General features: G+C 36.3%; 1 protein-coding gene across 4 annotated transcripts in view; it reads right to left on the reverse strand.

Moving 5' to 3' along the window:
• LOC127941683 (glutamate receptor 1-like) overlaps positions 1 to 12,407 on the reverse strand; it is a 52,978-nt gene extending 40,571 nt beyond the window's left edge. For 2 of the 4 annotated variants that reach the window (XR_008149133.1, XM_052537029.1), the window contains exons 1-3: positions 12,017 to 12,130; positions 11,734 to 11,868; positions 166 to 405 (exon numbers count right to left, since the gene is read on the reverse strand). Coding sequence is in view for 3 of the 4 variants with exons in the window: in XM_052537029.1 (XP_052392989.1) it covers positions 166 to 405; positions 11,734 to 11,868; positions 12,017 to 12,098 (457 nt within the window). In the remaining variant the exon portion in view is untranslated. Of the gene's footprint in view, positions 1 to 165; positions 406 to 9,400; positions 9,461 to 11,733; positions 11,869 to 12,016 lie in introns of those variants that run through there. The other 2 variants (XM_052537030.1, XM_052537031.1) reach the window with 2 other exon arrangements.
• Between the last annotated feature and the right edge of the window lie 1,908 nt (positions 12,408 to 14,315).

Below are 14,315 nucleotides of genomic sequence, written 5' to 3' on the forward strand. Positions count from 1 at the left end.
CAACATTTTATTAAAACTGCAGCTCCAGTGGCAATGCAGATGCAGGAAAAAAACTAAGAATGACATATTCAACGCACCCTGAAAAAATCATTGTAGAACTACTCATTAATTTAGTTTCCATCATTGCACTTTTGAAACTGCACGTTAGCAGGATAAAGAGCCAACCTGAGTCGGAGCTGTACATGTAGACGAACTTGGTCCACTTGTAGTGCTCGACAAGGGCGATCAGAGCATCCTGGAGCTCAGGTCTCAGCTGGATCACAAACTGGTTGTTGGTATTGATGGGGAAGCTGGGCGTGACGAAGCACACATGTAGAGCGCCACAGAATGACATCAGCATGTTCATGGTCTTCCTGTCATAAAGGCCGATGATGGCGTAGACTCCTTTGGAGAACTGGGAACAAACTGGGAAGAGTACAGAAGCAGACATTTAAAACTAACGTAAAGGACATTCGATTTGCACTATTAAATACAATTTGCAAATGATGTAATTAAATAAATATATATATTTTTTTCTTATATCTTATGGGAGGGGTTTTCAAACTGGGGTCCATGGAAAATAGAACAAAACAAAAAAGATTTTTCAAACAGTATTTAGAAGCTTAATGTGGTAACTTAGGATATTTATCTAACATAAAAAAAAAATTTGAACAACATTTGTTGTAATAAACAATATGCAATATATTTAAATTGAAATGAAAACTTTTACATTTATAAAAATACAAAAAAAGATACTTAAATATTTTGAAGATCATATTTTAATTACGTGCTCTAGATGTACAGTAACAACATAAAATCTAATTATTTAAATACTATTATTACACATTATTAATTTTTATACTTTAATTTTTATTGTAAGTTTAAATAATAATAATAATAATAATAAAAGATTTATAGGAATGTCCTTCACAAAAAGGATGGTCAAATTTAGGGTGCTTAGCATCAGAATGGCTGAAAACCCCCGGAAAAAAAGGGAAATGGATCTTGTTTTAAGGATTTTTAGTTATTTTCATTGGAAACAAAACAAAAATACTGACAAACACAAAAATAAATCATTATCAATATAAAATATGAAACACTCATTACCACCAACTTTCAATCAAGACACAGGTATTACAGAAGCAAGCAAGTGCTGGGTAGTAAATAGGTTATCTAAAATTCTGTCATGATCACCCACAAAGCACTTCCTTCTGAAAAACAAGACCTCAATACGTCTTGCCCTGCATTCTTCTTTGTAATTACAGTGACAGTGAAACCTCCACCCACCAATCATCTCTGCTCCCGCCCCCTCACAGCCGGCCACACACCATGTGCTTAAGATGCACATGGCAATTGATTTTTATTACACTTCTCTACACGGGGGCCTGTTTCATGTATTTGTGAGTCCTTTGTTGCAGACAGTGTCAAAACTGGGTCTTCTCAGAAAAGTTTCAAAACACCCTAAAAAACAGTGTAATGAGTTTCCTACATTTTCACCTGAACTCCAAACTGTCCTACTTCATTTCTTTTACTTATATTCTGTAATTATATTAATGCACCTCTGGGACATTTTACTACTGCTCCACTGTCTTTTTTAGACCCTATACCACATTGCATACATTAATAGTAATGCAGTGGTTTTTAGATAAAATTATAGCATTTGCAATAAAACACCATAAGAGAGCCTCATTTACCATAATTTCAATGTGTTTCCATGTTAACACCTTCCATTCATTCTAGCTAAGATTAATTCCAGGGGAGATTCATACTATTTGTATTCAGAGATGTTGGTTCCCTGGGGCTTTGAGCATGTGAACGCGGGATGTGCCACAGTTGTGACATACTTCAGCTCCAAATCTTCCCTTCAGGAGAGCAAACTTTCAAACCAGCCTCAGAAAACAACTCTGATAGCAGATAGCTTTCTCTGCTTCTCATCTACTACAGTCGGTACTATTTAAGCCTCATTCCCCCATAATAATCACCCTCATTGTCCCCTCCACAGCACTGATAATGAGGATTGCCAAATACACTGTCATGCATAGATATTTATCTTTTAATACAGGCGATAAAGAGTCAATGTAAGGCTACACAAAGTATTAATCTCAATCATTTGGAAAGATAACGCAAGATCTTCTTTATCAGCGTTCTTCATGCCTACCACAGATAAAAGACGGAGGGAAACGAAAAGGAATCACTCAATCATTTTTATGCAGTGCTGGTTGGAAGGAGTATCAGGGTTTGTGTGTATGAATGTACAGTTGGGTTGGGGAAGAGAAAACAAGTTTCCTGCCTGTGGTGATCTCTACGATTGCTGAAAGATATTTGTGACAGGTGGATCCAGTGTGAGTTATTTCATCTGATCTTCAGTCACTGCAGTGAAGATGAGAAGAGCTCCACAGCATCAGTCTGTTCCAGCAGCATCTGCTCTCCTTGCCTTTGGTTTTTAAGCAGCTGAGGTAAAAAGTGTGTTTGAACTGATGTGCAGTCCTGTGACATGGCTGAGAAACCAAAATGGTGATAGGAGGCATTTATTCCAGCCATGGTCAATCAGAGATGTGGATTTTTACTGGTAATGTTTTGATTGTGGTGCATTATAGCTTTATGTAAGGATCGTTTACACAAATATTAACATTCGTCAACAGTTATTCAACCTCATGTCATTCTCAACCTTTAATTCTTGTATGAAACCCAAAACAGAGCATTTCAAACATTGACTTTCTGTTTTCTTTAGAAAACAAGTGCATGGTTATTTTTTACTGACATGCTCTTAAAAGGAAAAAAGGACCATACAGTATACAGTGAGAATAGAAAATAATCACCCCCACCCCCGTTAAAATAATCACATTTTGTTGCCTTGCAACCTGAAATGAAGATGGATAAACTTTTTGTTTTATTCAGCTGTTTTTGCTCATTCACAGTGAAACCTATAACATCCAAAGGAAAGATATAACACCAACACATCAGGGGAAAAAAAGTTGGAATCACCCCCTCCTAAAATTGACTTGTAAACTCAATCAGGTGTAACTTGCTCAGCATGAAAAGAGCTTTCCTGGAGCATTTCGAAGCAAACAATCAGTATGGGTGGCAAGGCACTGCCAAAAGATTCCTGGGATAAAGTTGTGAACAGGCACAAGTCAGGAGATGGATTAAAAAAATTGAAAGGTTTAAATCAATGCCTAGAAGCACAGTGAAGTCTATAATCAGGGCTCAAATTGAGGGGGGATGCCAGAGGATGGAAAAAATGGTTGAAAAAAATGACAAAAAGCAAGCCCCTGGGTAAAACCACCATCCCATTGGGATTAATAATGTGTATTATAACATATCATGCAAATTAAATGTTAAAATTCTGTACTTATAATGATTCACAAATTAAACAGTGGTGATTGGCCAATCAGAACTCGGTACTGTAACAAGCAGCTCTCAAGCGGAAGCAAGTTTTCATCATTATATTTCAAGCAAAATGGTTCATGCACAACTTTTGAAGTTCTTTAAAAGAAGACAACAGAAAAGATATGATTTTTCCTTGATTAAAATTTAAAGACATTCCCCGACATTATGTTATTGTACTGTATGTGTGACTTTGAGGGATTGAATCACCAACTTTGCAAAAAACAAACAAAAACATGTCTTGAGAGTCCAAACGCATCCACTGCACGATGAAGCCTGTTAGAATTTAGTAAGAATGCCCTTATAATAAAAAAAATACCCATCTATGAGTTTTTACATTTTTATAATGATTGGACAAGCAAGTAATTTTCTGAATATCAACACATTTGTATGAGCACAGAGCAGTGCATAGCAACACTGTGTTTCATTCCTTGAATGAATCTGTTTTGAATGAATCAAGTGAGCCAGTGATTCAAGATGGACTCACGTGTTTCTCTTCTAATTGAATCAGCTGTTTTGAACAAATCATTTGTTTAAAATGATTCAGTAAATTGTTTATAAAAACATGGACTTGCTACTATATTCCACCTACTGGCCGTTTTATTGTCATCATTATTTATCCATACAGGCCTAAACCAGACAAGGTGCACTGCCAGTAGAAAAACACATTTAGCAAAATATTGACCAAAATTCCCGCATTTCAGTCACCAGAAAGCAAAAACTTATAAATGATAGTTCATTAAGGCAAATTTTTCATTAAACCTTTTTAAAAATAACACACATTTTTTAATCATTATGTGAAATTTGCTACAGGAACGGCTGTAGAAACAAAGAGTGGTCATTGCGTGCATGTGACAACAATATCACTAATTCTCCACAAATGTGGCTCAAACGGTAGGGTTGCAAGAAAAAAGACACTCATCAAGAAAGGCCACACGCAGTCAAGATTCTGAGACAAATAAGACTAAAATGTAATTATTTGGCCTCAACTACAAACGATTTGTCTGTTCTTGAGGAAGATCTGCTGCCCTCTAACAGAAAGTTGTCAGTGGGAAGAAGGTTCAACTTCCAACATCACAATGACCCAAATCACACAGCAAAACTGAGCACACAACGATTGAAAGAGAAAAAGATGAGTGTCCTTGCATAGTCTAGTCAAAGACCAGACTTAAACACCACTGAAAATCTGTGGGATGACTTGAAGACTGCCGTCCACAAAAGGTCAGCATCAAATTTAACTGAACTTGAGCTTGAATTTAAATATTGCAAAGTCTAGACGTGCAAAGTTAGGAGAGACATATCCCAACAGACTAAAGGCTGTAATTGAAGCAAAAGGTGGTTCAACAAATGCTGACACAATGGGTGATCCTTTTTCTAACTCAGTGATTTGTGTGTTTTTTTCTTTTTTTTTCTTTTTCTTACATTTTTTTCCTGGTGTTATATCTTTCACTTGGATGTTTGTAAATACAGCTGGATAAAACAAAAATGTTGTTCATCTTCATTAGAGGCTGCAAAGCAACAAAATTATTTCATTATAATATTGTCATTACTTCAAAGGGGGGTGATTCTTTTCTGTACCCACTGTAAGTGGTCGATATGACTCATGCACTACTATATTCCAAGTCTGCCAAAGGCATACTATACACTCTTAAAAAGTGCAATGAGCAATTGTTACCTTTTTTTCTACCTGACCTGATTCTTAAAAATTACTTAGTTGTTGTAGTCAGGTTGATTCGGTGATAATAAAATCATATAAATAAAACCAGTTAAGTTACTTGCACTTTTTTTTTTTCACCAGACAATTTTTTTTTATGTTTTACAGCAGATTTGTCTGAGAAATAACTAAATTTAACCTGTTATTAATAAAAATTGCAAAAAAAACTTTTGGATATGATGTGTCAGGTTTAATGTCAATGACACCAAACACCATTGGCACTCCAGTCAAATCTGAGAGCTATGGCAGTGAATATTATCAGCAGGTCAATTTCTTACACAAAACTATTTTATGTCTTCTGAAGAATATTAAAAAATAAATAGTAATCCATTAAAAACAGAAATACTGTGGATAAACTGTAACAATATTTCAATGTTGGTTATTCCTGTGATAGTAAAGCTGAATTTTTAGCAGCTATCACTCTAGTTTTAGTGTCACATAATCCTTCAGAAATCACTCTATGCTGATCTGATGCTCTAGAAAATATGCTTTATTATTATCAATGTTTATGATCTAATTATTAGTAACTACTTTTTTATCTTCAGATTTCTTTCATAAACAGAACGTGGAAAAGTATAGCATGTATTTAAAAAAGAAATCTTGTTTTCATTATATTATAAAAGTATTTACAGTCACTTTTGATCAATTTAATGCATCTTTGCTTATTAAAAGTATACATTTCCTTAAAAAATTTTTCGAACCATAGTGAGTCAGTATTAGGACTGTGAGATTAATCAAAAATGTAATTCAATTTGATTCATATTTAGTTGTATAGCACTTTTCACAATGTACATTGTTGCAAAGCAGCTTCACAGAAAACAAATTAATATAATAAAATCATGATGTGAGAAAACACAATTTTTCTGCCACCCCCCTCATGGTGCGTGTTGACTGGCAAAGAGCAATTGAGCATTTGCATTTCATTCATATGGGACTTGAGCTTCATGCTTAATCAATTTGTTAATTATTGCAGATTAGGGATGTTTTTAATTGGCTTTCCTTGTTTAAATATTAAATAAAATGACACTGTATCTTTACTTTGGGCATTTAGAAACAAAGTTTGAATCTTTCCAACATAATTGCAAGTATCTATGAAAATCTTATTGCCCATGCGCTGAAGAAAAAGCATAGATTAAACACTCTCACTACAGAAACACCATAAACAATAAGCACTGTAATGTTTTAAGTGTCAATGAGTGGAGTTCTGCCAATATTTGCCATAATAATGTGCAACCGAATGCAGCACGAGAACAGAATACAGCAATCAAGACAGAAGAAAATTCAGACCTTATTGTCACTGTTCTAGTTTCTGTTGTTTTTCATTGTTTGGTGTTTACCCACATTCGTGTTGTTTTGGCATGATGGTATAGCTTTTTGATAAAGCTATAAATAGTTTTCCAAATTGCATTCATGAAATAAAGTGTGTAATGAAAAACTATCTTAAAATTCCTAGATCATATCAGAGATTACAGCCACAGATTACGGCTCTTTTTGTCACCTAACAGAACAGATTCTGTCCCTGGTGTCCTCTAAGCAGCTTATAGCCTCAGTCTTTGCAAGGTGATATATCTGAAAAGGTACATTTTTAAAACTGTATCACTCCAGGCCGGTGAAGGTCGAGGAGCATATCCTGAAATCACCACAGCTAACCTCAGCCCGTTCTTGAGTTCTTGCTAATGGCTTTGCAGATGAAGCTAACATAGCTGCATGAGCTATCCTTGGCAATCGTCTTCGGATATTCAGGCTAGCTATCACATCAAAGCACTCACTGTCTTTAAAGTCTTCCATCACTTGTATACATAGTTTTAAATTTAGGCAACGACACAGGTAAAAGCTTTTCAGCTGTCTATGTGAGTTCCAAGGGGAAGACACACAAAACAGTGTTTGTTCCTGAACTCGCTCTGACATGAGCTTCAATGGGTCTTTGGAGCCCGCCTGATTGACATGCTGCGGACATTTGGCCCGACTGCATGTCAACGTGATGAAAGGACTGATACGTGCTGAAAGGAGGACCACAGGGCCGAATAGTACTAATGCCAAGAACAGACTGTCATAAAGGCTTGTAATATGGCAAAAGCAGAAAAAGATTCTTAAAATAATTAAAGCTACAGTTGGTAACTTTTGACGCTCTAGCGGTTAATAAACAGAACTGCTTGCGTCTTGCGGAAGAACATCGTAGCCGGAACTACTTCTCTCTGTTTATGTCTATGAAGAATCACAAAGGTACTGGGTTACTCCGCCGCGGTATCCCCGAAGCAATCTAAAATAGTCCGAATATAAACACTTATTATAGGTGCACCCTAGTGATTCAGGACAAGCTAAAAACACGGTGTGGTAAATGGATTCATGGTTTACTTGCTTATTATATACATTTTTCTACATTTTGAACACAAACAAAGTTACGGACCGCGGCTCTGATTGGTTGTTTATTACCGGGAGCGCATGACTTTCTACAAATGGCAATAAGACCACTGGGAGGAGCCAGAGGAGCTTGATTTTTTCACAGATTATCTGTCTCATATTCTACTGTCAGGACATAATGACAGGTTTAACAAATATGTAAAAAAAATATATATATTTTTACAAAAGTTACCTACTGCAGCTTTAATGTATTGTAGAAAATGAATCAGGTTTAAAATGATGTGATGATGGGGTTTGATTCAGCTAGAAAGCCATGAAGAGAAACACTCATCGCCATCCTGACAGACTCACTGGCTTTTTCAACTGTCACTGGGAAGTCGACTAGTGATCATGTAGATCACTATTCATCAGTGCAACTGACAACTTTAACTTCAACATTAAATCAAAGATGCATGGAATTCTTCAGGATTAATATGGTATAACCATTTTAATGTGGGCTGCTGATATTGCATATGAAAACATCTAAGTGCCAATTCTGATAAACTGCTTACAGTCAAATACTGTGATGCATTTCAAATGAAGGCTGAAATGTAGCATTCATTCAGCACTGCTTGAAGATGGATAGTTGAAAATGACCTTTTTTTCATCATTTACTCACCCTCATCCTTAAACCCGTGTTTTTCTTCTTTCTTCATCAGCACTTTCATTATTCAACTTCCCTTTCCTAAAGAAATTATCCCTATAAAGAGGACCGTATTCTAAAATCTGTCCATTGCAGTTTAATCTTAACACTGCATTTATCTCGATATAACACTGTACAGTGCCTTGCCATGTCAGTTAAAGCCTACAATTATCAGTGCTTTTTAAACTCTCCTTCTCACAATTTTCATTCTCACAAGAACAGCTATCCTACTCCAACTAAAATTTTGACAGTTTCCAGCTTCCCTCAAAAGTGGATTGTTCACTATGCCTCCCTTTGTGGCTCTGCCTCCACATGCATACATCAAAACCCCTGAAAATAATCACTTTGGCTATGATGCAATGAATAATAGATTAAATGAATCTATTTGAGTCATGTTAAACGGTTACTGTAGCTCTTCAGAGTAAAGGCAACTTCAGCAACCCGTTCAGGCACATATCTAAGAAAATCTGTACTGCTATGTGTGCCATTTCTGCCATGCATGTCATCTATTTTACTAAGTATTATAAATATGATAACACAATGGGAACACATCTAAATTTCTTATTCTGAAGATATTAAGCCTTTACATGTGTTATACAAAGAAATACTTAGTTCATGAATAAAATATGCAAAGACTTTATTTTTTCCTTGCTCTTTTTTTAGATTATCTGACGTTATAAAAAGTGAGAAATGCTATAACATATGAAGTGAAAATCTAAACATACATCTCTTCTGATCAGGTTTGCAGCATTAAATGCAGGAACATATGTTCAGAAACGCATGAGACCACATTGCATTTGTAGTATAGACATTACTCTGTCCTGATTTAATCCACAAGAACTAGGACCACCTATACTTTTGTCAATCAACTATTGCACTAAAACAGTGGTTGTCACCCCATGTTCCTGGAAATGGCTGTGGGTGTAAAATGGAGGAGGCTACAGGAACAGGATTGAGAGCCAATGCATTAAAACAAGAGTTAGTTTGAGGCACTTTAAAGGAAACCAGCCATCTAACCCCTTTGAAATCCAATCACAAGTGACTCACAGGAGACGCATGCTAATACCAAGTGTAAACAATTTTCAGTCTCAGCTGACCACTTATGATCAGGTCATTCAAGACGGATATACCTGGTTTAAAAAAACTTAAGACAGCATTATTGTGGAAATAATCACATTATTAACATGCTGTTTTTGAAGCATTTTAATTTCAATGGCATTTTTTTATTCCAAAGGAAAAGTAAAAAATAAAATAATAATAGCTGAAAATATACTCACCCTCACACCATACAGGATGTAGAAGAGTTTGTTTCTTCATTGTAGACCAATTGGGTACATTTTGCTTTCATCACTTGCTCACCAATGGATCCTCTGCAGTAAAGAATGAGAGCTCAAAAACAGCTGATAAAAACAACACAATAATCCACAAGTAATCCACATAAATCCAGTCTATCAAATATCATCTTGTGAAGTGAAAATCTGCGTGTTTGTTAGAAAAGAATTTATCATTAAGGCAATATACCGATCAATAGCCCTTAACAACACTTTCTTCAGTTAAAAAAGATCCATCCCGTTGTTTTCTCGCTACAAAATTTAGAACTGTTTTTGCTTGTAAATGGTGCTTGATCTGTTCATATTTCTCTCCCGAATCAGACAAGATGACGTTTCACTGGAGAAAGCAATATTATTGACAAAGCACTCATATTTTAGCCAGAAGCAATGTTTTGAAGTTTAAAAAAATCCTAATGATGAAATGTTGTTGTTGTTGTTTTATCGTTTTTTTTTTACATAGCTTGTTGCTTCACAAGACATTAAACCATGGATTACTTGTGGACTATTGTGATGTTTTTATTAAGCTGTTTGGACTTGGCACCCTACACTGCAGAGGATCCATTAGTGAGCAAGTGAACATTTCTTCCAATCTGTTTCAATGAAGATACAAACTCTACTACATTTTGGATGGTCTGAGGGTGAGTAAATTCTGTCAATTATTTGCCAATTAATAGACAGTGAAGAAAACAGACCCAAATGGGCTTGAAATTATTACAGCGAGTTGGTCATTTTTGCTCATAACAAACAAAAGCACATTTAAAGTTCTCCAGAACATATCAATCAAGTCACAAAAACACTGATTTTCTTTTGTTATGTTTCTTAAAGCCCCATTCATTGTTCTGATTTGTTCTTGCAGCAAACTGAATTTTGTTACACCTCCTGGCACACAAACTGCTCTAGTGATCTCAGGTTTTGTTCTGGGAACGTTTATGACACGATTAGAGGATAAGACAGCAACCATGCACAATCGCCCAGAAGAGAACTCACTGCAGATGTAATTAGCTCAACATAATTACTTTCACACTTCCCTGTGACAAGAACATACGGACTCAGCCCTTACTTTCCTTTGATAACCTCCCTCTAATAAGGCCCTCTCGGGTGTCACCCAATAAAAATCCCCTAAGGAGTCCCCTAAAACGGAAAACATCACTCCAGCCCCAGTTTCTCTGCTCAGCCTCCAGTAACCAGCATACTCTGCTTTGAGGCACTGAAACTTACTTAAAAGGGCACCACTGATGAGAGAGGTTTGTCACAAGCACTCATCTGGGAAAGACTATAGCACATGTGAACTTGTCAGGATGATCAGTCTACTGTGCAAGTGTCAAAATATTCCAAACAATTATCTCAAAAGAAATATCTAGTCTGCAACAGAAGCTGTTTGCATGCTAAACATTATACAGGGTTGCACGTCGCTGGCAGGGTTGAACACAAACATGGAAAGGTTGCCTGTGTCAATCTCAGACATCAAAGGGCAACATTCCTCACTGACAGGCAGCTGAGCTAGGAACGAGCTCTCTATTCGACTCATCTAAAAACGTTCATATTAGCAATGTACAGGAGCTGTTTCATATTGTCTCATGACAGAAAATATGCTGTCATACCTTACTATATACAGTAAGGTAATATAATTGAGCTTTTTTTTCTTTCTGCTAAAACATTGCCTAAAGCATCATAGCCACTTCTTTTCTGCAAAATTATGGTACCACAGTTGTTAAATATTTTACAGTGTATTTACAGATTTGACAGCATATTTTCTGTCATGAGACAATATGAAACAGCTCCTGTACATTGCTAATATATATATATATATATATATATATATATATATATATATATATATATATAATTTTCATTAAAATTTACAGTTTATTTGTTTAATGAAGAACACTTAAAGACATAAATCAATTTTGTAAACATGTAAAGGGCACGTGGTCGTGAAAGGAGTAAAATTAAACAAACCATTGTGGCAAAGTGAAGCATTTGCAATTGTGAAAACACACCACTGGCTTGTGTCAAATTCAAGCTCAGGTATTCTAGGACATTTTGCCAGCTTTGCAGTTCTACCTGACATTGACGTTATTGACAGTAATCCAGCTGCGTTTAAGAGCAACAAAACATCTGAGGTTCTCCTACTTCACTGGCAAAGGCCAATCATCACGTGCAGAGTCGTACAGAAATTCAGCAAAGCAACAAGCGTGATGGAAACATATCGCGTGCGCACTGCAGAGGTTTCGTTTTTGGGAAGATGACCACGAAGATGTACATTAATATAAACTTACAGGCGTATGTCATGGCAAAGCTGCTCCCCGTGTCCACCATGTCCACTTGGGGTACCAGTTTAGGAACATCATTGTGTTGAGAGAGCGCGAAACGGAACACGTCGTATTCATGGGAGTCGGTTGGAAACAAACCTCCTGTCGAGATTAGAAAAGTCATTCAGAAGCAATAACACCAGAAAGGAAATATTTAAACCCAAATGGCTAACTGTACCTCATCCTGTGCGATGGAAACTTTAAATCACTGTCAGGACACGGTTATGAACGATAGCCGCCGAGTACTCACCTATGTTGATGTTACTTGGGAAACTTGAACATGAACACAACCCAAGCAAACCGGTGAAGAGTAAGACGAAGCCTTGCCACATATTTCCGTTTGCATTTGAGAAACTGACAAGTAGCCAAACATATATATATACCAAAGACTTTGTCCCTTCACTCACACTGAGCCCATAGCGGTAACAGAGCCAGCAGAGCGCAGATAACCCAATAATCCCAGTCCTGTTGGTTATAGCGGTGTGTGAATGAATAAGTCTATCTCTGACAACACTACTTACAAATAAACACACTCTCTGTAGTGTAAGCAAAAGAGAGGAAACGCGGATCTTGATCGCGTTCTTAAGAGCATCACCGCGCGCTCCCGGTAGGTCGTTACTCTACTCGGAGTAGAAGAGCAAATGACTGGGTAAACTTGAAGCCGCGCGCAGACTGTACCATTTTACAGCAGCTTCATTCTTCAGTTGTTATGTTACGAAGCCTCTGTATGTAAGATTATTATACTCTAACCTGCATAACATATTTGTAATAAGAGCATTACATGGGAGCATTGAGTGTGATAAACAGTTAAGATCTTATGAGCAACAGAACATTAAGTGGGACAGTTGGTGTAAACGATGTTACCCAACAAGAAAACAAAACACATAAACACCGCATTCTTTTCTGTATATGGGTCAATGACAAATATACATATTTGAAGCAAAAGGTTTAAAAACAAAAATAAATTTCATGTTGGTGTCATAAATAAAAAACTTTTCTTTATTTTTTTCCAGAAAAAAAAAAACATTAATTTGACATATGTCAATGCAAGTAGTAGCCATCAAGTTAAAAAAAATACTAAAATACTTTAATTACACCTGAGTTTACACAACATAATGAGTATTAACAAAATATTGTTTTATTTCAATATGTTTAGCTCTGTCAAAATTAAACATGAATACTTTGTCAAATAGGAATATAATCTGACAATAGAAATGATATAATGGATTTTTAAGTCTAGTTTAACTAAATGACATAAATTCTAGAGTAAATAAACAGGCCACTGACTCTTTTAATTGAGTTTGGGGAACACTTAAAACACATAAGTCATTGATTTATCACAATGACGTCACACAGTTCCAATGCCTGTTTAAACTTAAGAAAAATACCCAAATTCTACCCAGTATAAATCTCTGTAAAAGAAGGCAATTGTTTTAAGGTTCACCCTGAATCAGTGCTTTTAATAATAACCCTGACCCAACATTTCTGTTCAAGAAATGATGATATGAAACTTAATAATTGCATTGCCCAGAATGAAATTAGATTACATTAATAGTGACATAGCCCTATATAATTCAGACGGCACAAATCGCTTCATCAGCTTCAGGATGTAATGACATTAACATCCATGACATGGACCATTTACAGTCTGGTGGAGCTGTAGTCTCCCTTGGCATACCAACAGAAGGAGGAACTATTCCCATGGTTTATTGTGTTGCACTGGCAAGTGCCAAGAAAATGCCTTATGGGAATTGGGAACACGAGTTACTGCAAGTTAGCAAAAAAAAAAAAGAAAAAGAATGAATGAATTATTGAACATCTATAAATAAACCATCAATGTTGTAATAAAATAAGTGAGGTTTCCTTGAGCACATGTTATGCAGTTTCTAAACTGGGTGGCTTCAGATTTTAATCAGCTTTGTTTGAGGAAAGTGTCCAAAGGAATTACATACATCTGATGTCTTCTTTAGGGTTTTTGCATTAGCATTATATTATATTATAAACAAATAATGGTCAGCAGAAGGAAACATGAAGTGCTCTAAAAATTCTTGGTAAATGGGTGCAGTGACATTGCACCCCAAATCATCACAGACTGAAGAAACTTGACACTGGACTTCAAGCAACTTGGGCTTTGAGCTTCTCCACCCTTCCTCCAGACTCTAGGAGCTTGGTTTCCAAATGAAAGGCAAAACTTGCTCTCATCTGAAAAGAGGACTTTGGACCACTGGGCTACAGTCCAGTTCTTCTTCTCCTTAGCCCAGGTAAGACGCCTCTGATGTTGTCTGTGGTTCAGGAGCGGCTTAACAAGAGGAATACGACAACTGTAGCCAAATTCCTTGACACGTCTGTATGCCTTGACCCCAGCTTCAGTCCATTCCTTGTGAAGTTCACTCAAATTCTTGAACAGATTTTGCTTGACAATCCTCATAAGGCTGTGGTTCTTTCAGTTGGTTGTGCATATTTTTCTTCCAAACTTTTTCCTTCCATTCAACTTTCTGTTAAAATGCTTGGATACAGCACTCTGTGAACAGCCAGCTTATTTGGCAATG

Source organism: Carassius gibelio, chromosome A21 (genome assembly GCF_023724105.1).
Source record: "Carassius gibelio isolate Cgi1373 ecotype wild population from Czech Republic chromosome A21, carGib1.2-hapl.c, whole genome shotgun sequence".
In the NCBI taxonomy this organism is placed as follows: domain Eukaryota; kingdom Metazoa; phylum Chordata; class Actinopteri; order Cypriniformes; family Cyprinidae; genus Carassius; species Carassius gibelio.